Source organism: Cimex lectularius, unplaced genomic scaffold, assembly GCF_000648675.2.
Source record: "Cimex lectularius strain Harlan isolate CLEC.00 unplaced genomic scaffold, Clec_2.1 scaffold168, whole genome shotgun sequence".
NCBI lineage: Eukaryota > Metazoa > Arthropoda > Insecta > Hemiptera > Cimicidae > Cimex > Cimex lectularius.
The window spans coordinates 983,951-1,011,452 of record NW_019392902.1 but is presented as its reverse complement, the minus strand read 5'-3'; the positions used below and the strand labels follow the sequence as shown (position 1 = coordinate 1,011,452).

General features: G+C 31.7%; 3 protein-coding genes across 4 annotated transcripts; 1 reads left to right on the top strand and 2 right to left on the bottom strand.

The window, feature by feature from the left end:
* Window positions 1–102: 102 nt before the first annotated feature.
* Window positions 103–5,317, top strand: LOC106674193. Its single transcript, XM_014406778.2, has 10 exons — window positions 103–384; window positions 3,344–3,546; window positions 3,605–3,705; window positions 3,775–3,928; window positions 4,233–4,435; window positions 4,523–4,704; window positions 4,764–4,844; window positions 4,902–5,042; window positions 5,108–5,143; window positions 5,229–5,317. Exons 1-10 carry the CDS (start codon window positions 184–186, stop codon window positions 5,238–5,240), a joined length of 1,314 nt encoding a protein of 437 aa, XP_014262264.1. The 5' UTR covers window positions 103–183; the 3' UTR covers window positions 5,241–5,317.
* On the bottom strand, window positions 5,155–24,329 carry LOC106674194. 2 transcript variants are annotated; one of them, XM_014406779.1, is made up of 19 exons: window positions 24,201–24,329; window positions 23,712–23,750; window positions 16,135–16,201; window positions 12,598–12,633; window positions 12,484–12,522; window positions 12,113–12,117; window positions 12,011–12,046; window positions 11,324–11,356; window positions 11,138–11,170; window positions 10,859–10,888; window positions 10,413–10,448; window positions 10,307–10,330; window positions 10,220–10,246; window positions 10,112–10,144; window positions 6,588–6,764; window positions 5,980–6,135; window positions 5,810–5,924; window positions 5,471–5,617; window positions 5,155–5,403 (listed from the first exon to the last, which is right to left on the bottom strand). In XM_014406779.1, exons 1-19 carry the CDS (start codon window positions 24,222–24,224, stop codon window positions 5,267–5,269), a joined length of 1,194 nt encoding a protein of 397 aa, XP_014262265.1. In that variant the 5' UTR covers window positions 24,225–24,329; the 3' UTR covers window positions 5,155–5,266. The 2 variants fall into 2 exon arrangements, with proteins under 2 accessions (XP_014262265.1, XP_014262268.1); XM_014406782.1 differs by lacking the exon at window positions 10,859–10,888.
* Window positions 16,476–22,545, bottom strand: LOC106674195. The gene is made up of 10 exons (XM_014406783.1): window positions 22,423–22,545; window positions 21,070–21,147; window positions 20,843–20,853; window positions 19,175–19,265; window positions 18,742–18,752; window positions 18,175–18,253; window positions 17,599–17,609; window positions 17,224–17,302; window positions 17,100–17,150; window positions 16,476–16,620 (listed from the first exon to the last, which is right to left on the bottom strand). The coding sequence occupies exons 1-10, from the start codon at window positions 22,529–22,531 to the stop codon at window positions 16,577–16,579; spliced, it is 564 nt and encodes a 187-aa protein (XP_014262269.1). The 5' UTR covers window positions 22,532–22,545; the 3' UTR covers window positions 16,476–16,576.
* Window positions 24,330–27,502: the final 3,173 nt, after the last annotated feature.

Below are 27,502 nucleotides of genomic sequence, written 5' to 3'. Positions count from 1 at the left end.
TTTCTTCTCAAAAATATGCAACAAAACAGACCCCCCCAATGACCTCCTAGGGTTGAAATAAATTGACGTAGAAAAGTGTTGAACAAATCTATGAAAACATGTTGTAATCACATGTCTCATAATAAACTAGTATAGAAAAAATTCATAGGATATCTTCATTTTTGTAATTTATTGTCCGCAATAATGGCCACCGTGAGTTCAGGATGCCCCGAATGCGAAGTCTTTGAATGCATACCGAAAAAGGTGTCTTTCAAGTTTAAAATAAACGGAATTAAGGATATAACACAAGCGATAAATATTATTAACAAATCCGACGAGCCTTACGACATTAGAATCTACAATCCGCTAACTCCGTACTTCCACCTGAGCTCGTTTATACTAGAGGTAGGTGAAGGCGAAATGATTTTTCAGAATTAACTGGTAAAATTGTGAAATTTTGGGATGAAATGTTGATAGTTTTGTGAAAAATCGATCTATTCTCGCTCTTACAATCAGGTACTTTTAGGCTTAAATTTAAAGGTTGTTTACTTAGTTAACTTCAAATCCGGATTTATTTTATTTATTATTAATTAAACTTTATGTCTGAAGTAAAAATACAAGTTTAGACTAAAATTATATGCTTTCAACGATTAGGATTCTACTAGTACAATATGTATTTATTCTTTAATACATATACAAAGTTTACAGAAATATATATTACAAAACAAAGACTTTTACGTTACTAATCTCATTTCCTCCTGTCTGACAAAACTCAGAAATTTAAAGCTTCAAATTCTATCTCCTCTTCTCTCTCAATTTCAGCTGGTGTATACCAAGGCTCTATTCTTGCACCTTTGCTCTTTTCCATGTTTCTAAACGATCTTCCGTTAGGTTTCAATTTCTCCCAATTTCATCTTTATGCTGATGACACTCGGCTTTACATAAAACGTCCTACAAGCAACTTCTCTGAAGCTATCTCTACTCAATCTTCATTCTCTCAACGGTGAAGTAATAACAGCATTCTTTTAAACCCTAACAAATCCCAATCCTTATTAATTTCCAATAAACACATTAGAACAGGATAAGGATTTATAAACATTGTTTAAATTATACAACAATGTTTGTAAATCCCAGGCCTTGAAGATGATCTCAATAAAGATCGAAACGTTGGCACGATAAAGAAAATGTTTTTCTGACATCTACGTCACACCAGACTGCATCTCACAATTTCCGAATAATCATTGACTGACGGTTACTAATCACCACACACTTCTATCTTAGGTTAGCCATATATCCCTTCTGAGTGCTATAAACATTCACTCGTAAACTAATCTATCCTATTGCCATCCAAAGCTTTAGTTTAGCCTTTTAAAATTCTTAATTTGGAAGGCCAAGTGTTTGCAAAAATGCCATTTTAAATTATAAAATTTATTCCTGTTCTTTAATTAGAATTTCAAATTTTTGTTCTGTAATTTAAACATTTCCCATAGTTTTGTATGGCCAATAATAATAATAATAATAATAATGGAGTCAGACTAGCAATAGAGTCAGCATGAGTGTAGGCTCATCGATATCCTTTTATTCTTCTATTCAAATATGATAAATAAACCAATGCTACTTTTTTTTTTTATTGCATTATTTTGGGCGTTGTAGTTTATTACCCTGCAATTTGTATTTTTTTCTATTTCATTCATTATAAAGCCCTATTTGTTCCTTTAAAGTAAATAAATAAACGAGAAAGTCGTTCCTCATAAAGAAATATTCTTAATAATGAGTCCCCAGAATTGTTATTAATAAAATTGTCCATCTTTATAAAGCTTTTGTACAACCCATACTAGAATATGCTACACCTGTTTGGAACCCATTCTATCTAAATTATCAAAAAATTCTTCAATCTGTACAAAACAAATTTTTAAAAAAACTTTCCTACAAACTCAATCTTCCTCCGAATTCTGCCTACCCTGGAATCCGCTCTGAATTTAAACTTTTTGAATTGGCACTAAGAAGGGATTACTTTGAATATTGTTTTTGTCTTTAAATTATTAAACAATCTCATTGATAGTCCTTCTCTCTTCTCTCAACTACAGCTACATGTCCCTTTGCACTCTTTTAAAACCTATAAATTATTTTATATTGAATTCCAAAGCTCTAACTACATGCTCTCTTCTCCTCTTACACAGAATGATGATCAAGAGTAACTTGTGCAATAGCATTGACTTCTTCAATAGTTCTGTGCAATCTGTGAAAAACCTTATCCTACAACTTTTTTTTTTCTCAATTTATATAAATTTATTTATATATACACAAACAGATCAAAGATCCCTTTACAAAGAATATAATTCAAGAGGTATAAGCAATTTAATAGTAGCATAACTTTATAAAATAACGGAACAAAACAATAATAATAATGAACAATAAACTATACTTATATATTTTATATAATAATACGTATTTTATATAATAGAATAATTATATTTTATATATATATTTTTTTTACGAGGGTTCACAACAGCAGAGGTCATATAAACCCTCAGAGTGCCGGTGTTTTTGAAAAAAAGCCCATTTGTAAGTATGTCGAGTTCGAATGCAGGGCTGCTGGATTCGAACCCGGGACCTTTACCTTACAGGGATGAGCGCCGTGTGAAAGACTAAACCTTGCGGCCACCGACGCCCCCCTACAACCTTAGTTGAATGCTTTTATATTTCATACTGTACAAAATTATTACAATTTATTTCATTTACTGGTTCAAATAATTCTCGCACTCTAGTCTTATTATATATTTACAAAGAGCATTATTTTCATTAAATATGTAACTAATTATTGTAGTTTCAATTGTCTTTCAGCTTTATTTTGTTTCCTCTGCCTTATTTGGTTAGTAATTATGTCTTTCATTTTTGCTGTTCAGTTTTTACTCTTTAACTGTATTTTTATATTTATCATTTATATTTACCATTATATTATTACCATGTATATACATCCTTATTCTTTTTATATATATTATTTGTATTTTTACATATATCATTTATATTTTTTGTTATTGTAAAATGTCTTTTTTTATAGTGGATTTCGATCCGTAAATAAATAAATACCTAAATTTTCACATCTCATCTGTCCTTACTTCCAGTAAAACTGTATTTGTCCACATCTAACATTAAGCCCTCTTGAATAACAGGATTTACCTTAGTTAATTCCTTGACAGTAAATTGATAAAATTGCCGCCCTTACTCATAAATAAGACTGTCATTCTTTCTTTGTCCCCCTTAAGTAATTTTTTTTTAAACTCTACTTTAATCAGAATTTATGAGCAATTAAACTTTTTTTTCTGTAAAATGCAGAATTAATTTATTAGGCGCTATTTTCAAGGGGACTGTAAAGCCAAAAGGATCGGTTAGAGCTTACGTGAGCTTTCTAAGGGAACGAAAAGCGAGAATGTATTATGACTACATAACTGTCGAATGTTCAAGAGGCTGTGCTTTTGAAATACAGATTGAAGCAAGTCCTATAATAAAAGAGTTTGCCAATTTGCCAAAAGAAATCAAATTCGGTCACATCCCTATTGGTCAAACGTAAGGATCTTTAAATAAACTCAATCACAGAAAATTTGAAACAGTTAATATTTCAAAGGAGGAAAAAGAAAATCATACTCGAACCGAGAAAAGACGAGATGCCGTTTCTTTTCGTGACGCTGAAATTTTGCCCATCACTCTCGATCACACCATCAAGAGGTTTTGCTTATTATTTATACATAGTAATTACTTTATGCCCAGTATGGATAACATAGTTTATTGCTACAGGTACGGTTGGAACTGAGGCCGTAGAAGTTGAAATAAAATATTGCCCATTGGAGTACATTACTTTAATGCTGCCAGTCAACATTTATCTTCCTACAGTTATAGCGCTCCCATTTACTATGATGATTAGTGCACATACAAAACCTGGATATTACAGGTATGATGGTGTGATGACTTTGAGAACACTAGTGAGTTTAAAACTGAAACACTTAATTAATTCAACCTGTTTTAAAATAACAAGAATTAAATAATGTTAGGTAGCTTGTTGAACATTAACAATAATTTTTTTAAAATTTATTTGTAAAATTTTCGAGACCACAACTATCATCCTCAGGGAAATGTTGTTTTTTTAATATGGTGACACATCACACATCAGTTTCAAATGGATAAAGGAATAACGATTATAAACTTAAACATACATAACCATATAAAACAATTACAGTAAAGAATAAATTTAATAGGAACCAACTTCTTGAAATTTTGGAAAATGTTGATGAATACAAAGAGGAAAAACCAACATACAAGGTGCCCAGTTTTGCAAAACCTGCACCTATGGTAGCATCGAAAGAACTTAAAAAAGTCGAACCATCCGCATGGACGCAGCACGATGCCAATAGATTCCTTATAAAGGAAAAATCACAGCATTGTGAATACGAATTAAGAGGTAAAAACAGACTTATAAAGTCAACATTATTTCACATTTCATAAATTCAAAACTAGGCCGCAAGAGTTTAAAGTTCAATTCACCTAGGACCTTTCGGAAGGTTTCTGGAAGAGGACTACAGAATCCAAAAGAAAAAAGAAAACGGTTTCTTTGATTTAGTCCACAAGATCAAGCGTGAAAATGAAATCGCCTATTCGCATGAAAAGTGTAAAATACGCTGGATTGGTGCCGATTGGTATGAAAGAGAAAGGCTGCGCCAAACATACTTGGTAAGAACCATAAAACAGAAAAATTTGAACAATGTTTAAAATAATAATAAAAATTTCAGAATGAAAAGAACATGGTCAATGATAATTTGAGTTATGGTCCTCAGCTAATCAGGCAACGATTAATCAGGCACATAAATGAAGTAAGTTTTTTTCTAATTTATTTGGCATTTAGCTAGTTGATATATATATTTTTTTAGACAAGTAAGTATGAGTTCTCAGGACCAGACCGGAAGCCAAACGAATGGTTTGTGAGATATGTGATTATGATTAAATTCATAAATGCAGCTAGAAAAATTGTGGTTAAGCTGAGATTGGAAAAAATTCTTAAGAAGTTAAAGGTAGGTATTCAAAATTGTTACATTTTAATTCCACCTATCTGTATTTTTGTACGTTTATATTTCAGCATTTGACAAAAGAAGATATAGAAAAGCTTGAAAAAGTATGAGAAAGTGTTCAGGAATATTTTATTTATTGTGAAAATTACTGTTTACAATTTTTACTAACTTAATTTTTGAGTACCGCAGAACACCCATTGAGAGAAGTGTACTGAACTACTTAGCATCTAATTTCCAACAATTATCGTTCCTTCTGGGCTGCTGCATTGTGTTGGTGAAAATGCTTTCCACGCTTCCTCAAATATGTGATATGGTTGATCTACACGTATTGTATCAGAACTTTTAGGAAGAGCATATGTGTAACCTAGGGAGAAAAAAATTAATAAAGTACGTATAGCTATATCAATAGAATGTGTTCTTTTAAAAATTACCAGGGAACCATTTTGGAGGTACTGAGCCTCTTAGTTGCACTAGATTTCCCCTTACAGGAGGTATGGTTTCCAAACAGACATCAAATTTATCACCCTCCGTTTGACTGCTGCCAAGAATCTCAGAAGGCTTGTTTCCAATGTTCATAGCTGTAAATTATGACTACACTCAATAAATCACTATATACATAACTGATTTTAAGATCTTAACTATTTTTATTATATTTTAATGTTTTATTTTACATGACAATCAAATTAATTTATACATGATGCCAATTAACTCATTAAATAAGTATTTTATTTATATGTAATGTAGTAAAATATGACAAATATTATACATACGATGAGGCTCAGGAATGTCAAAATCAGAAGGGCTTTCAAATTCCAAATAAGAAGCGTCTTCATATTCTAACATGCCCTCTTTATGTGACAAAGATGACACTGGTATTATTGCGCTCTTAAAAAAAAACCTCATTAATTTATTTGAAAATTCTTTGAAGTTTAACCAATACCTTCTTATTCTTCGCGGTATGAAGTACTTTAACTGTTGGACTGGACTTATCTTCAGGAAATAACTTCTGATATGTTACTTCTGGTAGTGACTTAAACTCTTTTTCTTCTGAGGTAATAAATGCAGCTACAGTTTCTGGCAGGACATCTTCTACCACCTAAAAAACACAAAATGCTTTTTTTTTTTTTTTACAATGGATGCCAGGGACTGGAGGAGTTCTCTCCTGAGCACTGCAGCTGAGCTGCACAGCTTATTGTACTTTATCCCTTGGCTCCATATTTTGAGGGAGGGCTCGCATCACAAATGTGAACTTGAGCCCCCGTTGTACCGGTGTTCTTCCATCGAAGAAACTCATTTTTGAAGGGGATTGGTACCAAATTCAGGGTTGCTGCGATCCGATCCCGCCCCTTCCATTGATGAGTGCCATGCCAATTTCTTTCAATTGCGTCCACGGTCCCTTAGGCGTCAGAAAAAGTCCAGAGGCGACGGTGGGATCGAACCCACGACCGCAGGATCTACTATCTGAGAGTCTGACGCCTTAACCACTTGGCTACCGCGGCCCCCAAAAATGCTAGTTTATATTGAATATTTTTTGTGTGTAAAACATACTTTTCCGGTCTTTAAGTTCTGCTCCCTTGCATTCATCGTTTGGCTCATCCTTCGCGTGCGTTCTAAACTCTTCCTTTCACCTTCTAGGACTCGATTGGTAAGCACTTTGTTTGCTATGTTAGAATACATTTCAATGTCTGCAAGGAGCATGTCATCTGTCTCGGCATCAATTTGATTCTAAAACAACCATATTTGATATATATGCCACTTCCATTACACTGGGTACACAAGTATGACTATTACATCAAATAAAAAACTGGATACATAATTCAAATGGATTGAAAATCAACACAAAATTGACCCCTATCTCTAAATATTGGGAGTCTTGGGCCAGTTCAGAAAGAAATTTGGTTGAATATTGATCCCTCCTTGGCACAGGAAGCTCATATAAATGAAAATGAATTTTGTAAGAAGAATAGGACAATACAGTGTTAATAATTATAAACCCAAAAGAATTAAGTACATATTAAATACTTAAAATTAAGTGTAACTTAGGGGTGGGTTTTTGTACTCCAGTTTTTTCAACATTTAAGTTGTAAAACATTATATATTCTTTATTTATTTAATTGAGAGGTAAAGTATCAGTTCTGGTACTCTTGTTTCAAACTTGTAAATATGTATATACAGGTATATGGTCAGTAAATAAATCATTTTGAATATAATCATAGGAAAATTAAACAGGGTGGTTTTTTTTAGTGTGGATACTGCTGAATTCTACGAGCCGACAAGTTCATAAAACTGTACACCAGTAATTTTGCATCACTGTTCTTCTATAGTCTGGTTTTTGGGGAAATAGAACTGCCACTATTAAGTTCTTTAGAACAACAAAAAAATGTTTGCGTTATGAGCGGTGTGGGAATAAGGCGCTCTTGCTTTTTGTAAATCACAATATAATGACTCTAACCTGCTTATACAATTATAGAAATGCCATTTTCATTTGAAAAAAAAAATCAATCCTTTACCCTACTAATTTGAAAATTCATTCTTATTATACTTTTTCCAAAACGATTTTATAACAGGTCATAATAATAGTCGAAGGTCTAATTGTGCGGTGTTTACCACACAGGAACTTACATTTTCAAGATCTCCTTGCTAGTATCAAAATGATTAAATAGTTTGTCCTGTTTTAAAAGGGATACATTTACAGGGAAAATCATGAATATTTTAGTTCTTCAAGGCCATGATTCCTTATTGTGGTAATTTTGTAATTATTTTTAAGTCTAATTGTATTAATTTATTCATAATTCGACCTACATACAATGTATAATCCGACATTAGTTTTCTATTCATTAGTGATGATTTCAAACCGTTTACGATCAAATTATATTTTAAAACAACCTCAATGCTCTTCATATTTGATCTGATATTTGATGATTTGAACGATATCTCTTTTGATATTTCTAAATGCAGCCTCATTATTGCTAGAACTACTGGTTAATATAATGAATTTTGTAGTATAGTTGATGTTATTAAAGTTTTGGGTATTTCTTTCTATATTGACAAACTGCTTTAAAGCTTTGAAAGCACTTGAATTTTTAATTTATCATACAAAATCTTTTAGAAGTACTGGAAATACTGGAACTCCTCTTTATCTCTCTTGTTCACACAACATGAATTGCGTTCTATTTTTTATTTTCCTCATTACTTTTCTCAAGTACATAGTTCAGCAACGCTTTCTCATTTACCGTACTGTAACTGGCCCTTGAACCGTAATTTTCATTATGATTATGACCCTATGATGTCTGCTGAATCCTGAAAAGGATACCCTGGAGACAAGTAGGATAAAGTTTGACTGCATTTTTTTTTTTTTTTAGACAAGTTTATAAACAATTTTATCTCCTGCCCTGAACTGCTTTCCTCCATAAAATTCAATATTCCAAAATAAAATACTCATCATTATTTAACATGCCTTATTGCTCCACTAATTACTAGTTTCACTCTTCTATCAATAGAATTCAATGAGTAGCAATACATGAAACATTGATATATTTCATGTGTGTTTATTTATGTTAAAAATATTATAAAATCAATATATATTTTTTAAATTGCTCTTTCTTCTTTTTAGTAAATTTATTTTTATTTTATATAAATATTTTACTTTACTTTTTATTTATGTGTGCAGTGTTTTGTTAAAAAAATTACTATTTATATATATTTATAGAATTTATTTATATTTTGTTTTATTATTTCAAAGGTAATCTTTCTCTTCCCCTCTCCCTTCTTACTTTCAAAAGAAAATATCTACAACATCTGATGGAAATAACCAACCAACAAATAACTAAAACCATAATAAAATCATGGAATCATAAATTAATTAATATTATGTTTTTATGTGTTTTAACATTCTCTAAATAACTATAATAATAACGAAAATTAAAAAAGTAATTGGTTAATTAATTTAGTCATGTCTAACTATCAAAAATTCTTGTTAAAGTTTTTATTGTTTCTTTTTTTTTTCTTTTGGTTGTTATTCATTGATTTCTTACATAGATAAATACATATTCTCTTATAAATTTTTAAACCAAAAATTGTATTGTGAAAGTATGTGAATATTGTGTTAGTAAAAAATGAGTACAAATTTGTTTGTTTTTGTATTCTATTTGCAAAATAAATAGTAAAGACCAAAAGAGTCTACATAAATTGTATGTATAATGTAAAATGTACAACTCACGTTAAGTGGAAGAAAGGGCCACAAAATCTAATTTGGCATGGTTAAATAAAATGTTTAATCAATCAATCAATCTCTGACCAATAAATAAAAATATAAATAAGCATTTTTTTTCTTGCATTGGCTTTAGGCCCCAACCATGTCTCTACAGGCATACACACTAAGCAAATCTTGGCCAACAAAAGACACCAACAATTCCATTGGCTGTGATTTGCTTAGTGTGTACAGGAGGTGAATCAGAGCCAATGAAGCGGTTGGCCTTGGTCGAGGTTTGGTCTTCGGTAACATCAAAAAAGACGATGTCATTGCGATTCCACATGACCTAATTCCTCGATCCCAACCCCCTCGGCTTGATGAGGTTGAACTAAGGATGGTCAATGTGTTGGGGACCAACATTCAGCCTTATTTGGTTGTCTTTTGTCAGCTGAGATTTACATAGTGGGTACACGCCTTAAGACAATAACCTGGAGTGTTGATTTAACTTGATACGATTTAAGTTGATTTCTTATCTTCTTTAAGCTTTAAAGATACTAAATGTAATATTTTCTTTTCAGGGCTAGCATGTTCTTTTGGGTGTTATAATAGGATGTTTTCTAGTATTACTTTTTTATGGGTTGTAAATCATTTTGTGAAAACTGACAACTCCAAAAATGTTAACTCAATAATGGCTGACATTTGCAGACGTTTTTTTGTTACAAATGTGCAATCACCTCATGATGCATATCCACGGTATTTAGAAATGCCTGCATTATCACTTAACGTATTTAAAAAAATTCAAATGAAAACCTAAGCTTTTATTACATAATTAACTTTTAATTTCAACAATTCTTATTTGCAAAGGTACTTTTGTACTTACAAATAGAGAATCCTTTTTGTCAGTGACACCTCTCTATAATTTTCAAAGAAATATTATAAAATTGAAAATTAACTGGATCAATTTACAATATAAAAAATTATAAGTTACCACGCATTTCTTTAATGGGAAAATGACCTGTGGAGAAAGAAAACTGTTAAAAAATGATCTGATAGGAATAATTCAAGATTGCCTTACGTCAAATATTGGAACTGATTTATCCTTGAAAAGTTTAAAATAAATATGATAAATATTTAATTAATTGATATGTATGTCATGCAAGATTAATTAAACAAAAAATTACCACTGCATTTGAGTCTAATCCTCTGTCAGATGGAATCTGTAACACAAGTATTTATTTATAAATTTTTTAACAGAGGTATGCAATAACAGAGATCATTTCAACCCCCTGTGGGGTGCTGGTGTTTTTGGAAAAAGGTTTTAAGTTGGCCAAGTATGTCCAGGGTCACTGGATTCAGGACCTCAAGACCTTTACCTTAGTGATGAGCACCATGTCAGAGCCTTCACTGTTGTGGCCACTGAAGCCCCAGACAAAATGAATTTAAATTTTTTAAATTAATCAAATAAGAAATTTTACGATAATTTATTTTTTGGCCATTCATAAACATTATTTTGATCACTAAAAAATATAATTTAAAAGAAAGAATAAAAAAAAACTTGCAAATTTATAATTCTAATCTCAATTCTGTCATTTTATTATTATTGTATAAAAAATAAGCAACTACTTACTACAAATGTTTTGTTTTGGTTTATGAGTTCCTGAAAAATGAGAAAAAATTGTTTTGCCCTTATTATATTTTTAAGACTTGTTATATTACTAAAAGTTTAATCTTTTATTACAGTACAGAAAAGGACTTTTATTAATTACAAATTGCATTAAAGTTTTTCTCCATATGTAATTTATAGAAAATAATATAAATAAAACATCTAAATATAGTACAATAAAAAACTACACCTTTAGTAGTATTGTGTAAATTCATTTTAAAATTTGATAGTTCAATAACAAACCTTTATTTCCTGACTTGTCCTTGAATTCTGAACCTATAAAGCAATGAAATTGATCTTTAAAATAAATTTAATTCAACTTTTTACAATTTGCACATTTAAGAAAAGTATATATTGAGGGAAGAAAATGACCTTCCAGGTTTTGAAAATTGACATAGGGCATTTATTAATGAGTTACAAAAAACTTACAATAGATTTTTGGTTCTTGGCCTTGTTTAAACACTGAAAATAACAATGCAAATGAAAGTAATTAAATTGAAGATGAATGAAAAAAAAGCAACACCTTTCTTAACAAGCTGTTGAGGAGCAATCAGGATAAATATATTTCAGAAAAACGCCTGAATTTTATTGCTGATGTATCGATCTTTAGTCGTATCATCTTCAAGGCGTGGGTAAATTACAAACATAGGTTGAAAAGGAAAATTATATAAAAAAGTAAATGATTATTTAAATTAATTGTACTTTTTATCTAAGGTCTTGGTTGAGATGAAAAAGCTAGTGGCATGAGCAGGATTCGAACCCATGACCTTCAGTTCAATACGCCACTGCTCTAATTTCTTGAGCTGTCCTGGCTAAATGGTTAGAGCAGTGGTGTATATCATCTCAATCAAAACCTTAAATAAAAAGTGTAAATAATTTAAATAAAATGGTCAATTATGTCTACTAAATGCATATATGGATTAATAATTATTTACTTTTTGTGTATAATTTTTAAACAATTTTCCCAATCAATATACGTTTGTAATTTACTCAAGCCTTGAAGATAAACTGAATAAAGGTCGAAACGTCGGCAATGAAATGAAAAAGGTGTTTTTCTGAAATACATCTATCCTAACTGCTCCTCACTATTGAACCATAGGACGCTAAACAACGCACCTTTCTTAACTTTTCACATCTTCTCTCCAAACGTTGCTGCCGAAGGGTAAATTTGTAATTAAAATGACAGTTAAATCACAATATTTAGTCAGATATACTTACAGATACTGAAAAAAGAAGGAAAATGCCATTGAAATTCAGTAAATTTTCACATACAGTTATATATGAATTTGCTAAAAAATTGCTTTCTTTGTCTGACATATTTCTTAAAATAATTATTAATAATGTTTATAACTGAATTTGTTCAAATCAAGATTTCTGTTTGTAATTTATAAGAATAAATAAATAAGAATACATATAAGAATAAATAAATAAAACAATTATCAGACTATGGACCACTGGAAGTTGACAAAGTTGGGCTGAAAAAAACTTAGTAAATATATTTTTAAAAATAAATTTTCATTAAATATTATTAGCTTTTTTTCTAAAAAGATATTGAATATTTTAATAATTTTCTTTAAAATGGACCTTACCTTCATCATTAGATTGTTGCGTTTTCATAGTAGTTGTAGCTGAAAAGTATAATATTAATATTTATTCACATTTTACTGAAGTAAGCTGCAAAATTTTATTTATCAAAAACTTACATGATGATTCTTGGAGAAGACGAGGTATTCTTTGTCCTGGAAATATTGAAACCTTTTTAAGTACTCATTTTGAAAATGCTCATAGAAATTTTTAATGTCATTATAGATAAATTAATAAATCGTATTCCTTATAGTACGATCGTTAATAAAAAGTGTTTCTATTTGAAGCTGCGATTTGCTTACAATTGGAATGAAACGGGGAGTTGAAATGAGAAGTTTGTGGCATGGGTGATCGAAGTCACGATAGCTCAAGTGGTAGAGCAGCGGGGTATTTAGCCAAAGTTGTAGGTTCGAATCCCGCCTGTGACACAAATTTTTTCATTTCAAAAAAATTGTGTATAATTAATTGAGTATTTATATAATTAAGCATAAGCTGATAAAATAACTAAAAAATTATTTATTTTTTTTTTTTTACGAGGGTTCGCAACAGCAGAGGTTATATCAACCCTCAGGGTGCTGGTGTTTTTGAAAAAACGCCCATTTGTAAGTATGTCGGGTTAGAATGCAGGGCCGCTGGATTCGAACCCGGGACCTTTACCTTACAGTGATGAACGCCGTGTCAACACCTAAACTGTTGCGACCACCGACGCTCCCTAGTTAGTGTTATTCCTTTTATAAATATAATATTGTTGTTCTTAGTTTTAGTAGCTGGAAAAATGTAGTTCATAGTTTTACACACTGGCTGAAGGTGGCTGTTTGTTTTGGGCCCCTACGCCCGAGTTGGATGTATTGGTCACGTTCCTGCTGGATGGTCTAATCTGACCGTGTTATTTAAGTAAGCCATGTGAGGAAGGTTGAGATGGTAAAAAGTTAAGCATGTTTAGATATTGATGCAGCTACATGATTGTCGATGGCCATGGCTTTGACCTTGCTTGTCATAGGTGTGATGCCCCTGTGCTGTACTGTGCTAGCCAAGAAAGTCTATCTCAGGCTGGCACAGGCACACTTTGCCGGATTCATGCTGACACCATGAGTGGACAAATGATGAAGCACTTGAAGATGTTCCTCGTGAAACTTTGAGCCTGATGTTATCACTATGTTATTCAAGCAGATGAAAACAGAGTAGATCCCTGGAGATAAGAGTCCATAATGCGATGGAATGTATGTGGCATCACATAGCATAGAAAAGCATAGTGGCATCTATCTTGGGGGATGTCGGCCTATGTTACTGGGTTCCAAGGTTCGTGACCAGGTAGTGAACTTGTTGGTTCCAGAAACACTCTTATTAAAACTAAATTTGGCACCCTCTAGGGGTCGGGCATGGGGCAATTGTTGAGTATTTAAATACCTTTCAATAATTAGAAGGTATCAGAAGTATTAAGATAAATAATGTCATGATCCCAAAAATTCACAAGAAAAGTAGTCTAAACATATATGGGTTTGATACAATTTTGTAATTTTATCTCGACACATTCAGTATGTACCTTGTTAGTGCTAGATCAGGATTTGGACAAACCATTTGAGCTTCTTTGCTTAACAAAGCTACATCAGTAGCATTTCTACCTGGATATTTCTGGAATGGACGTACAACTGCTGCCGTTTAAAATTGGTGCGTTTTATAGCATGATTGCTGCCAGGGTGCTGATACTCTCAACAGCTTTACTTGGCAGGAGAAGGTAAGGAGATCATGTCATGTGTACAAGCCCAATCAAACTCATTAGGGAGGTGCACTTCGGTCTTTCAAGCAGAAATACATGCCATTAACGATTGTGCCCTATAAAATCTTAAAAGAGGTTTCACTGGCAAAAAATCCTCATAAAATCTGATAGCCAAGTAGCTATTTTAGCTACATTAGCATGTAAAAAAAATCACATCAAAATTAGTCATTGAATGTATCCAAAATCTGGGAAACACACAACAACCTGATGATATCTTGGGTGCCAGGGCACAGAGGAATTTTGGATAACGAAAAAGCAGACACTGGCCAGAGGGGGATCTGCAAGATCATAAATATGCCCTGAACTTATTCTTGGGATAACAAAAACAAATATAGAACCCTCCATCACAGAATGGATCCGAACAAAACAAAAGAAGAAGTTGATAAACTCTAGCGGCACTAGACTCAGTAAACTTATGATAAAACCAAGACTAGAAATTGGAGAGGTCTCAGAGGAGTGATAGGACTACTAACCGGCCACTGGCATCTGAGAAAACATCTACACAACATGGGCAAATAACTGCAGATTATGCAATGAGAAGGAGGAAACAGCCACCCATATCATCTTAGAATGCGAAGCAACGGCTCAATGGAGATTTAACCTAACATACAGAAAAACTCTATGGAATTGTAGCAGCAACAGTCAATGACCTGATACTTCTAAGAAGGATTGAATCTATTGCACTGAATTAGGAAAATAAGCCTGAAAATAATAAAGGCTGAAGTGCCTGGGGAGCAAAAATCCCGCTTCCTATATCCTTATCACTACCAAAAAGAAGATCATAAATGTAGAGAGGGAAATGGGATGATATCGTCTGATAGAGGAAGAATCTAAGGAAGTATAGCCTGTGGTAGGAAGAGTGTAACCACTTGAAGTCGGTGTATAGAACTGAAGAGAACACTGCGTTTTTCAGTGGAAATTGGAGCAGAACTGTCATTAATACCTTCCCAATGAAAGTCTAATTGTTGAATTAAATACTAAATTATGGATTGAAATATCTGGTTCCTACGTGGAGTAGCCCTCTTGGGCTAAAAGGTGTAGTGAGCTAGGCCTGGCAGCCTTGGATGGTGTACATATGCCTTGCTTGACCATTGGTTGAAACTCTTCTTTCACCGCAGAAAATGTTTTGACTTAGCTGACACTAGTCATATAATATAAAATATCTATGATGTGTTCCAAATTATGTTTGATAACATGATACAGTAAGGTGTAGAATTCAGCAGGGATTTCCAGAAAATTTGTTTAGGAAGTCTGGGCCAATATTGGGTTTTTGGGCCTGGCAAGGCTACACCTTCAAACTGTGTGATTCTAAAGATATACATCTATGTCTGGGGTATTTAAAATCCTTACCAATGGACATAGTACTAACAATAAATCTGGAACTACCCTTAGAGGCAATTTATTTAGGATAAATTCATTTTAAAAACTTTTTCAAATTAAGCTTACTCTGTCACAAACTTTGATATATAAATTTTCGTTAAAAACAAAATCTTGTGGACAGCTTTTGTAATGTTAACAAAGAGTGTATTTCTATATGATACTCAGATGTCCTGCACTCTTGCCCATGTATCAAATTGAGTACACCGCACTGACCGGAGAAGTTCATAGTTACTACTTCCAACTTTAAAAACATGAATGTGGGAACTTTTAATAGCAATTTACAACACATGCTTCATACACAATATTTTTACAGAAAGTTCAAAGATTGAAACAGGAATCACTTGTGCATTCTATGATCCAGTTAACAAGCATGAATGCCCAGAGAGGAGGGAGAGAGAGAGAGAGAGAGAGAGAGAGAGAGAGAGAGAGAGAGAGAGAGAGAGAGAGAGAAGATTAATTAGGAGACTGTTTGGAGAAGAGACTGTTGGATTTAACTTACGTCTTGATTCTGGTATATTGGCTGAGGCAGGCTGTGGCTCTGGTTGTGGTGACTTACTTGACTCCATCTAGACAAAAAAATTAATGTTTTTAAATTTGCAATTTGTTGAATTTTATTATATGTATAGGATTATCAATCTTATTAGTATGAAATTAAGTAAGAAAAATAATATTTCATGGGTAACATTACTCAACCTCCTGTTCATCATATGCTCAAAATACCAATATTTTTATTTTCAATCAACTATAATATATTTTTAACATAAAGGAAACTACAAAAACAAGACTGTTCAACAATTAGAGCTTTAAACATTTACATTAATAAAAAAAATGTTATGTTATTAAAACGTTTTATTTATGTGTATGTGTTGTATGTACAATATAATGATGTGTTTAAAAATCTTCCACTTTCACAATCGGATGTTTTCTATGTTCAATAGACTTCAATAGTTTTCATTCAATATTAGGTCCTGCCAAAATCGACTACCTAAAAAGTATGTAATTATTAGAATAATATAAATCCTGTGACTTATGAGATAATAAATTACCTCTTTATTTTTATTGTTCATAAAAAAATACATTCTAAAGTCACATTTAACCAAAATAATTTCATGTTATATGGTTTTTACGTAAAATCTTCTTTATTTTTTAAATCCATTATATTTAGTGGTCTGATTGATCAAATAACTTCTTTTAATTAATCAATCTTTATGTAAGGATGTTTGGTTGAAATGAAAAAATTAGTGTCATGAGCGGGATTCGAACCCACGACCTTCGGCTCAATACTACGCTGGTCTAACCACTTGAGCTATCGTGGTTTCGACCCTCTGGACACCAACTTCCCATCTCAACCTACAATTATTTTTTAATTTTAGTCGGTCGGAAAAAAACAATTGACTAAACTTTATTTTTTTAAATTCTAAATGTTTATGTTGCCTGTTTATTTAGCTAACTAAATCTACTTACATCTCAAAAGGGATGTCCTAGTATGGGATGGCCAAGTTGCCTGTTGATAATCTAAAAATATGCCAGAGAATTTACCCCACAACTTGACGTGAGATAAGAAAAAAATGTGCTATTTTATTTTTACCTCGGTAAGTCTTCATAGCATTTCTAAAAGACTGCATTTCTTCATATGTTTTGCACTCGTTATTGTACAAATTATGATACTAAAATATTATTGAAAAGTTTGAATTGAAAATGTTTTATTGTGAGTGTTCATTGCTTAAAATAATATTATACAGTCTAAATGTAATATTTTTTGTATTTACAACAGTATTTTACAACTTTTATCAATATTGAAAAGAATAAATATTTGTAAAGTCCAAGAATTAATTGTTTTACATTATCTTTGTATTTAATTTATAAACTGAGTCTGAAAAAAACTTTAAAAATATTCAAAGATTTTCATTTGCTTACTAGAAAAACATACTTATCTGAAATATTAAACAAAAATAGAACATACCACAGGAGAGCCTAAAAAGAAAAAACATATATAGTACAGACTAATATTACTAATATTAATGTGAGACATAATTTTTTTTAATACTTGTATAATTATTTTGTAAAATGTTAAGTAATGGCAGATATATATTTTTAACAGGATAATCAAAATTCTTAAAAAACATACATTAACCAAAGATAAAACAGAGATTTATTATTTTAGTCTATGTTTGGGCCTGTTTCACAAATTCTCTCTTCAGGGATTTTTTGAACTAGAAACTACTTAGTGTTTGTTAATGTATGTTAACAGATGGATAAATCAATTGATGTTTGGTGAGGGTATGTTTTTAAGAGTTCAATATTTTAACACCGACCCTGGCAGTACATAACATAAACAAAGAAAGAGGAAGAAGGAAGAATAAACACAAATTCGAATCTATTTGTATTTCTTCGTTTTTCTTGTAATGTTTTCAATTTCAACAAATATTTATAGCAACACAAAATCATGAAAGTGCCACAAATTATTTTTTTAAAAGAAGAATTGTTCTTTTAGGTAATAAGATTAAGCAAAATTTTGGGTCACATAAGTTCAACTTACTTGCCATGTTTTCTCCAAATTGTGTACCCATTTGGTAAGACATGTAGGATGGATATGGAGTCGGATACATTGATGCCATCTACAATTTTATTATGCTATAAAACTATAAAAGCCTAATTTTATTGTTAGATTAGCACAAAAGTATTAGAAAAATATTTTGAGCTGATCGACACCTAATCACACTCTGGCCTCTCTACGCGCATTTAGTTTTTTTTTTAAATTGTTTGTTTTGTTATCCAGATACTTATTTACTGTGGGTATTGACTGGTTCAAATGTATTTGAGTAAAAACTTGTGTGATCAAGTATCGATCAGTTTAACATGTATTTAATGACCTGCAGATTACCAACCACCAACAATTTTAAAAATATTTTAAACAATTACAATTATTGCAATTTTTTAGAATGCTAGATGATTATATCAATTTATATGGTAATTGATTTTTTTAGTCTGTCTGTATTTGATGGACGTTCCAGACATCAACTTTAAGACTGGCCATTGAAACTTATAAACTTCAAATTCAAAGTACTTATCTTTAGAACACCAACTAGAAATATTATTAACATACCATACCACCATCTGAAAATAATAAATATTCCCATTATTTTTTTGTATAAAAAGAAATGACTATTAAAACTAGCTTTTCTTAAAATAGTTCTTTCTAAGCATGTGCTCTTTAACTTAAAAACGTGTTCTTTAGAAGTTTTCATTAATTACGTCAAAAGATTGCTACAAGTAACGACAAAATATGGAATTTCATATTTATTTTTAAAGATGGAACTCCTTTTATTTTGGTTGAATTCATTATGTGAAAGGGTATTTAGTGAACTTTAAACCTTACTTTTTATTGCCTGGCTCCAACACATCTTGAGAAGGGGGTTACAGTCCCGAAATACGTATAGGTAATAAAAAGTAAAACAAAAAGGTGAGAAGAGCACAGATGCCACAATTTTAGCCAAAAATTTAAAGTACATATAAGCAATTAAATTAATTTTCCATACTTAAGCCATATCCACACTGATTATTCGGATATGCCATGAACGTATTTGAAAATCCTGCTGAATGTTGTTGGTTCAAAGGAGGTGCTGATGACTGAAATTATGAAAAGCTTAAACAGTTACAAAATTGTTAATTATATTAAAAAACTACACACATAACGAGTTTATTATTAAATCGAATAAATGTAATTATTGTGTAGTTGCTGTATAATACAAAATTTTTTTAGTAATTTGGCTTTGAAACTTTTAGGAAACCAACACAAACTCAGAAATGATATAATAAGGAAATGAGGATTAAATATATTTACAAAAAAGGATAAGACTCAAACAAAAACAAACACCTTACAACAGAAGTATAAAGGCAAGCAAATCAGAAGAAAAAGCATTGCAAGTAGAGAAATAAAATCTTTATAACTCATAATGCTCTGAAAGTAAGAAGGAGAATAACAATTAATTATAAATGTGTGGTGTATAGTGACCATTAGTTAATGATTATTCGGAGATCGTGAGATGCGGTCTGGTGTGACGTAGGTTTGAAAAACATTTTCTTTATGGTGCTGTTTCAATCTTTATTGAGATTATCTTCAGGGCCTGGGATTTTTTTTAATCTAAAATTTTCTAGCAAATGCATATTTTTTTAAAATCTAAAATTATCTAGCATTGTATAAATTCATTTTTTTTCACATCTTATTATTTGTAATTTAAACAATGTTTGTAAATCCCAGGCCCTGAAGATGATCTCAATAAAGGTCGAAACGATGGCACGATAAAAGAAAATGTTTTTCTAAAACTTACGTCACACCGCATTTCACAATCTCTGAATAATAAATAATTATAAGATGAAATTCTCAACCTCCAGAGATAATATGGGGTAGGATGGTTAAAATTTATTGAATTCAAAAACCAAGAAGAAAGCATATACACAATTTCAGCACGTTAGAAATAAAGAAGAGAAAATTATGTTACACTTGATGTATGGATATGAATGCTATTTTACAGAACTTATGTAAAAATTAAAAATTTTCAACTTAGAATGTTGTGTTTTTTTAGCTGTTTACAAATGGCTTAAAACCAAAAATTAGGTCAATGTGTACAATCCCCACTATATCAACATTATCCATTTTCAACGTACCTCAATATGATGATTAACATGTCGATAAATATGAAGTAAATAACAGAAGAAACAAAGGATGGCCTAAAAATTGTAGATCAGCTTTTACGATCTAAACCTACTTGCAATTGAAGTTTACTTACTGTACCAAATTACTATAAAAAACATTACTAAAGAAAGTTGAGAAATATTTCACATTGGACACCAGTCTTTCATGAGGTATTGCACCATAAACATATTTGCAGTAGAAAAACCTCAACAGAGTACATACTGGCAAGAAAATATCGCAACAAATTAATTTTAACTGGTGGAGTTTGGACATAATTCAATAAATAAAATGAGAACTATTTGCTTAACAATAATTTTCAAGCCAAAGCATAGACAACAAGGAAAAGAAAGAAAGCAATGGTAAAAAGTTTTTACAACAGAAAAAATAGTAATGTTTTAACACAATCATCTATGTCTTTACAAAGCAGTGCTTCACAGGAATGTAAACTAAGCAGAAAACTCTGATCTTTATATTAAATGGTACTGCATATTAGTTAAAGTATGTTACTTACCACTACTGATGCTGAAAAAAAATAACACAAACACATTAATATGCTGGAGAAAATGATACATCCATTATACTGAACTAATAAAAAAGATTACACAATTCATATAATATTATTAACATATTTTTATATTATTAAATGAATAAAAAGTTAGGTTTCCAGAAGAAAATTTAATTTGGGGGCTGTGAATGTTATACATATATCTAAATCTTATTGGTAATGTTAGAACTTACATCTTGTACTGTGCTTTGTTCCTTTGTTATACGAAACATCATCAGAAGATTTAGATAAATTCCGATTCAGATCGGTATCTAAAAGAGGCAAACAAAATTTTATTATGATAAGAAAGACAATTTAATTGTAATAAAACATTAATATATAAAATTCAGCTCATATTGGTTTTATAAGAATGTATGTTGTACCTTTTTTAAGTATTTGAAATGATTTTTCTATAAATATAATTTAAATTTTTGAAATTGCATCTATAACTTTTTAAAATTTTTTTAAATTATATTATTATCTATAACTTAAAATGGGAGAAATGAAGTTTTATGATTAATTGGATTTGCAAATCAAGTTTCTGTTTTATAATGTAGTTTTGGAGATGATGAAGTTGATGAACCAGTAGTTTGACCATCTCTGGTCATCCTGATTTCCCTATCCTCTCTGGCGTTCCCTGTTTGGCATTTTGCCATGTTCAGTGATTGGTCTGCGCGATATTTTGCCAGTTGTGTCCTTGCCATTGTTATATAAACAATGCCACATGACAAAATATTCTTCCACCTAGCATCGAATGGCGAAACAGCTAAACTATTAAATTCATTTACATTGGCAGTTTAGAAAAAAAGTATACAAATTTTTAAATTATAAGTCGGAAATCCATTCATTGTAAATCAATATAAACTTGCAATGCTAGATAGATAATCAACTATTTAAATGAAAGTGAGATAAATAATTACTGAGCCAGGCACTTTCTCTGTTTTGTTCCAAAGGCAGATCACATAATTGGTAATGACTAAGTGGAAAAACCTATGTTAAACGGTTTAAAATAGGTTAGCATGCTATTTTCAATGTTTTATTTGCTATTTTATCTCAAAAATTACTAAATAAAAGAAAATATTTAGTATAATTATATTTATGCTTTTGACCTGATTTCCTTGTCAATTTAGACATAATTATGAAATAGATATTTATTATTATTCATAAGTCAACAAACTGACAAAATTGTGATATTCTTTCTAAATTAGAGAAACGGAAATTTTTGAATGCTTGTATGTAGAAAACAGCGAAGAAATATCAGCTTTAAATTTGAAGCATTTTAGTTGTAGGGCAAAATCATTTTGTACTCTGTTTTTGTTATACATGTTTGTATATAAGTTTATAAGCTTTTTGTATTTTATTCCGAACAATGTTAGATTAGAGCCCCCTTACCATTTTTCTACATTGAAGCACAATCAGCTTCTTTATGAGTCGATCAAAAGAAAATACGGATAGTTTTACTCAACTTATATTATCTAATAGTAAAGGACAGGAATTTTGAAAAAGCTCTCTATTAGTAAGGCAATTAAAATGTCTTTTCAATGTACCTTTTTCTTCCGCTGTAACATCTTCTACTTCGGTGGTGGTAGGCCACGTGAATTTATGTGTGGTGGAGTCCGTATCTTCCTGTAAAGAATAGACGTAGATGGAATTCATTTTAATGACTTTTTCTGCAATGGTCAAAATGTTTGTGCACAGTTTAAAAGATCGGCATTAATAATTTAAAAAAAAATAAAAAATAGCGATACGTATTCTTACTTTTTTAAAGGTGTTTTAGGTGTGCAGGAAGCACGCTTGTGTAAAATACATCAAGAACGACGAAGGAAATCTAATAGAAATGCATGAAATCTAACGAATTATATATATGTTAGGCTTAATCAGACGTTAATTGAAAAATATTGACGAGGCAAGGTCATTTTCTTGAAGAGAGGTGTTACAATATATCCATTTTTCTTAAAAAGCCCCCTTGATAAAAAAAAATCCCAAACACTGAGACTGGAAATCTTTCTCGGTTCCATTGGCAGGTGAAAGTAACGCCACAATTCTTTTTTTCCTCCAGGCGATTTGCTTCGTCGCACTTCATTTGCTTCGGTTTCGGATAAACTATAAAAGCGATATTCAGTCTGGAAAAGAGTTTAGTAGTGGAAGGACGGACGATGCACCACACGATGAAGGTAAATTTGAAACTTTTCCTCTTTCGAATTGTTGATTTTCACAGTTTTCTATTCTTTTAGAACTGTCTCCTTAGCTGTCTGGCTCTTGTTTTCCTTTTGGATTTCGTTTCTCCAAAAGTCTACCCGATCGATCGTTATTATGATCAAGACTCAGCCGCCTCCGATCGTGAGTAAACCTCTCAATTACACGATTGAAAAATCGTGTTAAATACGATTTTTACGAATAAAAATATTTTCTCATAATTATTTGAAAAAATATTTTTTAGACCACTACGGAAGAGTTCACATAAAGGTGTATCGCGGACCGTCACAACATCATTTCGCTCCTCACGGTTATTGGATCAAACAGCCAGCAGACGACCACCACTAGACAAAATAGGAGCACTGCAAACAGCTCATCTTTTACGTATATTAAATTATTATTTTCATACAGTTTATCTGTGTTACAAGTATTACTAATTTAAGAAAATAAATGTTTTATAAGTGTTAAGTAAGAATTAAAAGCGTATAATATTTATACGAGTCCTACTCTTCAATCCTAATAACGATTTTTGTGTTATTTAAACTAACGACCAAATTTTGATCGTTAGTAATAATTTATGTTTATAACAAATATCAGGATATTTATTCTATAGAAAATCTAATATCTAAAATGCGCTCACGTCAAAATCCAGGCGTCGTCTAGTTCTAGACCTCACTCCCTGAAAAAAATAATTAAGGAAATAAGGATACAGACTAAGGCCATTTAGAATATTACAAAAAAAAAAGCAACAACATTATTTCTGCTTCAAAAACAAATATTTGAAATTATTTAATTAGGGGGGTCACCCCAAGTTCATATAACCTAGATGTTGAAATACCCTCGTAAAAAAATTAATTCTTATTGGATTAAATTGCCATAAAAATTTTCTTTCGACAAAACAGATGATAATAATATAAGATAAAATATAACTTCACTGGAGATTATCTCCTAAACCATTGAAGACAACTACTGATGCGGTTTATTGACCAGATTGTAACTTTAAAATCTAATCGAGAACCCAATACGACCTATTCGTTCACGTGTTATGTCATAAACTCACCAAACAAAGACGAGTTTCAAATTGTTCAAATTCAAAACGAAGCTTTTAATGTCATTTAGCACATCTTACCTTGTTGCTGCTAACAGAAGCCATTCCGGATTGTGAAAGGGAGAATTTTCTTGTGTGTAAGTGTTTACGTGTCGGAAAAGTAAATAGTGTTTCTCTTGAAAGTTATTTTACATATGTTTTTTTTTTAAATTTATTGTTGATGACAGTAATAACTTGATTAGAATATATTATTTAGATGTTATTATATATAAAAAAATATTACCAATAGATTAACTAAATTATGCTTTTCAGGGGGGAAACCTTTTGATTTCCGAAAAGAAATCCCCTTCCTTCTAACCCCGGCTTTGAATTAGTCAGTCTCAGCTAACCCAAGGATTTCTCGTAAAAAACTTGAAACCAATATAAGATTTTTGTCAAGGTTGAAGTATTTTTGCGGTGGAATCCATTATAGGAAATAGAGGAAGAACGCCTTTAGTTCCAGCAATGGTCCATTCCAGGCGAATAATCTTTTAATTAATAAAGTACTCAACTACTCCAGCTCCACCTCATGGTTTACGAGATAAACGCAAAAAACCGAAAAAAATTCGACAATTTTTTCGATCGATTTGAACTTATTCTTAATGTAAACGATTGTGCTAAGGCGCTGGTAAACCTAATAGAGTACGGGAAAAACGGGTAAAAACAAAAAATCCGAAATCTTCTTGGAGAGATTTGAATTTGTTCTTAATGGAAACGACCTTGCTGAGTCGATTGGCGCTGGAATTAAGCTCGTAAAACTCATAGTTTATGGGATAAACGAAAAAATCTAGAAAAATTCGAAATTTTTTTCAATAGATTTGAAATTGTTCTTAATGGAAACGACCTTGCTGAGTCGATTAGCGCTAGAATTAAGCTCGTAAAACTCATAGTTTATGGGATAAACGAAAAAATCCAGAAAAATTCGAAATCTTTTTCAATAGATTTGAAATTGTTCTTAATGGAAACGACCTTGGTGAGTCGATTGGCACATGAATTAAGCTCGCGAACCTCATAGTTTCCGAGATAAACGCAAAAACTGGAAAAAAATCTTCTCAAAAGCAAATAGCATTTTAATTATGTATTTATAACAAAATGTTATACACGATTTTCCTGTTTGTGTGAACATTTGAAGAAAAAAAAAAAATCGTCTACAATTTTCCATTGGAGTGAGTGGCAGATTGAAAATTATTGTCGTGTCGTTGGTTCACTGGGGAGAGCACAAGGATTTATTTTCCCTGGATATAAAAAAAAAAAAATGTACAACAATAGCATAAAGGGCTGGGGTCGTCTTTGTGGTGGGTCCGAGTACCGAGTCGTAGGTCTGACCGAGTGGGGCCGAGTTTGTACAGCATTTGTGACAAGTAAAGCGAAAGATTCAATCTGGGACATTGTGTGCCCTGAGGGTGTGAGGAAGGGCTTGTATATTTGTGTCCTCGGGTTGGGAAGGGTGACATTTGCATGGCATTAGGCGTCTAGCTCATATTACTGCTCCCTCAGCTGAAACTAATCGTAAATCGCTTCATTTTCATATCCTCCCCTCGTCCGCCCATTTTATATCCTTACGTTCCTTCCTTAACCCAGTTCTTTGGAAGACTTTCCTACAGCCTCTACCCCCTTTTCACCCGGCCGGGAACCTACTTTGAGGCAGTATATCACTCAGACTTGACTTCAACTCCACCTGTTACCTCCAATTTCCCTCTATCCTTGAAAATAAATACGATCAATTTTTTTAACTTGGCCTCCCACCCTGTTGCTAATGTTACGACAAAGTATAATAAAAATATATCGTTAGTCAAAAAATGGATAGAACGAAAAAATCCTTAATAATAATCTTTTTTTATTTTTTATCTAAACCAAAACCTTAATAAATTGAAAAAGAATTTATTTGGTCAAGCGGACCGCGAAACCTAATAAACTTAATAATAATTTAAAAACTCAAATATACTGTCATTTTAAGGGAAATCAAATATTTATAATAATAAGCGAGCCTGGCCAGCCTTTCCTGCAAATAATATTTCAACAGAACAATGAGTAGATTATTTTAAGCGTATTTAATGTTAAAAGATGCGAATTTATGATTTTATGCAGAACTTTAGACGATAAACTCTTGAATAAATCAATCGAACAATGAAAAATAATTGGCATTTTTTCAAAAACAATAATAACGCCTCTGGTTCTGATAATATTCCGTAGTGATTACCAAGAAGAAGTAGGGAAAAGTTCATGGAAATTTTTATAATTGGCTTTTTATACTTCTGAAACAAAGGGAATTTTAAGTTTTCGATTTAGGGTGAGGTTTGATACATAAAATGGAAGATTAATGATCGTAGGACTTTTGAAATCTTCAGATGTTGGAATGCTTGGTCAACCCCTAAAGTTCGATGTCATAAGACTACATAGGCTTGAGGATTAACAAAAACCTTTTGTTTTCGTCGGGTGGACGTGTGATCCGTCTAATTGTGAAGTTTGTACTTTTTATTATTTATTTATTTTATTTCAATTTTGCACTTTATTGTACCGTATGTTGAGGGGATGTAAATGGTTCTGAAGGTATCTAAATGGGATGACGGGAACATCATGGGGGAGAGGATACGTTTTTGGGAGGTACAAGAATGCTCCCTTGTGGGACGTCCGTCAGCTTGGATAAAATAGATAGGGGATATCGCTATGCCCGGTCTAACTCTGAAGTAACGGTCAGGCAGGTGCGATTTTAGTATTTAGAATTTTTAGGTCAGAGTGACTACGAATGCAAAGGAGCACACTCGGATATTCATACTCACAGGAGCATGACATGACGTCCACAACATGATGACATTAATTGATAGTGAAGTGAAGGAACCTAAATCCAAACTATTGATTCGGAATAGTTTCTTGGGATTCGATGATGGGGAGAGAAAAGACTGACAGGGCTGTATGATAAAGAATGCAGGTTTGGATGGTTTATAGATCAATAATTTTCTCCCTTTTCAACAAAGGCGATCCTAGCATTTCTAGTAATTACAGGCCTATATGATCATAAACATGATTAAAAAAATTAAATAATTTTGGGAAACGATTGACGGATTTGAGTAAGTGGAAAAAACAGTATTTTGAAAAAAAAAGGGAGGGGTTTTTAACCTACGCCTGTATTTTTAGCTTGGCCACCCTAGCAAAACTACAAACGAGCAAAAAGTGCGGTAAAATACCTGATTAGTAGATCTGAAAAGTGTGCTCGAAGTTTCAACGTTGTATAAACTCAGCTCATTCATGGTTTTAATTAACTTTATCTCGTGTATATATATATATATATATATATATATATATATAAGTGGCAAAACATGGAGGGAGTGGTGTATTGCGACTAT